This window comes from Penaeus monodon, chromosome 41 (genome assembly GCF_015228065.2).
Source record: "Penaeus monodon isolate SGIC_2016 chromosome 41, NSTDA_Pmon_1, whole genome shotgun sequence".
NCBI classification, from domain to species: domain Eukaryota; kingdom Metazoa; phylum Arthropoda; class Malacostraca; order Decapoda; family Penaeidae; genus Penaeus; species Penaeus monodon.
Window position 1 is genome coordinate 4,411,226 of NC_051426.1, and position 2,500 is coordinate 4,413,725.

The 2,500-nt window shown below is 44.1% G+C and overlaps 1 protein-coding gene across 3 annotated transcripts in view; it reads right to left on the reverse strand.

The window, feature by feature from the left end:
- Positions 1-2,500, reverse strand: part of LOC119598549 (serine/threonine-protein kinase PEPKR2-like) — a 51,354-nt gene that overhangs the window by 14,991 nt on the left and 33,863 nt on the right. The window contains exon 1 of one of the 3 annotated variants that reach the window (XM_037948180.1): positions 2,274-2,500. This exon is cut by the window's right edge and continues 2,072 nt beyond it. The exons of the other annotated variants lie outside the window; for them this stretch is intronic. Coding sequence (XP_037804108.1) covers positions 2,274-2,413 — 140 coding nt within the window. The 5' untranslated portion in view covers positions 2,414-2,500. The remainder of the gene's footprint in view (positions 1-2,273) is intronic. 3 annotated transcript variants of the gene reach the window in all.

Sequence of the window (2,500 nt, forward strand, 5' to 3'; positions counted from 1 at the left end):
GAATAATAATTCATCATTAAACATTCTGGGAGACCGACCCTCTTCCTCCGCCTCAGCTTGCTGTCTACATTCCTCTCAAGGGCCGGCGACCAGGCTTTTCTGAATGGGTGTGCACATACATACATACATATGTGTATGTGTGTATATGTGTGTGTGTGTGTGTGTGTATTTAATCATCGAAATCATTATTTCCTCGCGACACACTCCCCGTACTTCTGCCGTTATTATCTAATCTCTTATCAGCCTGAGACTTCACTTTTAACGGAATAAAAATAACAATAATCTGATAACGAAGGTGAGCGGCGTCTCTTCTCGGCCAAACGCCTCTTCCTTTTCCGTCGGTCAAGGAAGAGGAGGAAGAGATTTAGGTGGACGAAGAAAATGAAAGGAAGAAAGGGGATGAAAAAGAAGAGGAAAAATATGAAGGACAAGAAAGAGGAAAGGGGATGAGGGAAGTGAGATATGGATAGAACGTGAGGGAGGGAGACAAAGAGGGGGAGAGAGAGAGAGAGAGAGAGAGAGAGAGAGAGAGAGAGAGAGAGAGAGAGAGAGAGAGAGAGAGAGAGAGAGAGAGAGAGAGAGGAGGGAGAAAAAAGAGAGAGAGAGAGAGGAGGGGGGGGGGACACCCAGCCGGAGCGACCCGTTCCTGCAGCTCCTCGACCCGGCCTCCTGAGCGTCGCTTCCCAGGCCGTTTGTTCCTCGTCCCCCGTTCTCTTCCTCTTTCTCTTCTCACCTTTTTTCACTGTTTCGCTTTTTTTCCCATCATTTGGTTCACTTATTATCATTATTGTTATTAATGTTGTGCTCATAATTACTCCGATACATATTATCATTATTATTATTGTTATCATCTTTCTTAGTACTGTCATTATTACTTGTTCGTTTTTCATTATTCGTTTCTTCATCTGATTATTTGCACATCATTGTGCTTATTATTATTGTTATATTTATTATACTTGTTATCAACATCACTGTTATAATATCATTGTTATTATTGATATTATTACCATTATTATTATTATTATTACTATTATTAACATTATTATTATTATTATCATTGACATTATTATTATTACTATAATCATGTTATCACTCATAACAGTGGATGGATTAGCATTAGCATTTAGGATTCTTATCGCTATTCCTGTCTTCGTTTGGGTCCTCTTCTCTTTTTGCATCATATATGCATTATCATTGCTGTTATCATTGTTATCATTTTCACCCTGATCTCCTTTCGAAGAATTGCTATGATCAATATTATCGTTATCATTACCCTATTGTTGTCACAAGCATCACTATTATCATGATATTAATCCTCATTATTGTTATTACCATCACCATCATCACATATTGTTTATATCTTATCTCGTTTGTCGTTGTTGCTGCTGTTTTTCTTTTTGTTATTATTACTGTTCCAAAAAATAATAGTAATAGCAAGATCGTTCTCTGTTATCAGTCTTTAAGTTTATCTGTATGGCTAAATATTCTTCTATCAACGATCTCTCTCTCTCTCTCTCTCTCTCTCTCTCTCTCTCTCTCTCTCTCTCTCTCTCTCTCTCTCTCTCTTTCCCTTTCTCTCTCTCTCTCTCTCTTTCCCTTCCTTTCTCTCTCTCTCTCTCTCTCTCTCTCTCTCTCTCCTCTCTTTCCCTTTCTCTCTCTCTCTCTTCTCTTTCTCTCTCTCTCTCTCTTTCCCTTTCTCTCTCTCTCTCTCTTTCCCTTTCTCTCTCTCTCTCTCTTTCCCTTTCTCTCTCTCAGGTCCTCGACCACATCCCCCTCTCATTCTCTCATTCATGAATTATTTTTCCTCCGCTCCTGCTCTCCTCCCCACTACTCTCCTTCTCCATCCTCTTTCCATTCTCTCTTCACATCACCCTTTTCCAAGTATCCCTCGCAACCCTTGCTCAACACCCCGCCTCCTCATTCTCTCCCTCCCTCCCTCCCTACCTCCCCCTCACACGCCCCCGCCTCCTCCTCCTCCTTTACACTCCTTTTCCTCTGGCTCTCATTCATAAATTCCTCCTCCGCACCTCATCCACTCCTTCCCTCAACCTCCTACTCCCTTTCACTCCCTCACATTCCCTTCCTTCCTTCCGTCCCAGCTCTTCCCTGCTTCCTTCCTCCCCATTCCTCCCATCCCATCTCCCCCCGCTCCCCTCCCTCTATCCCATCTTTCCTCCCTTCCCTTTCCTTCCCTCCCCTCCCCTCCCCACCTTCCCTCCATTCAATCTTTCCTCCTCCCTCCCTCCTCTTCCCTCCTTCCCCCATGAGCCTACCTCGCGAACGGCGTGTGCTCCACCTCGTAGTGCTCGGCGATGGGCTCCCTCCTTATGAGCTGCTCCAGCGCCTCTTCGGTCAGCTCCAGGTAGCCTTTGTGGGCGTCCAGGACAGCTACGCCCGCGCTTAGGGACCTCATGGTTGTCTTTTTTTTATTTGTTGTTGCCTGGGAGGAATGTCTCGTTTTTGTTGTTGTTCACGCAAGCACTTTCGCGATAGGATTCAC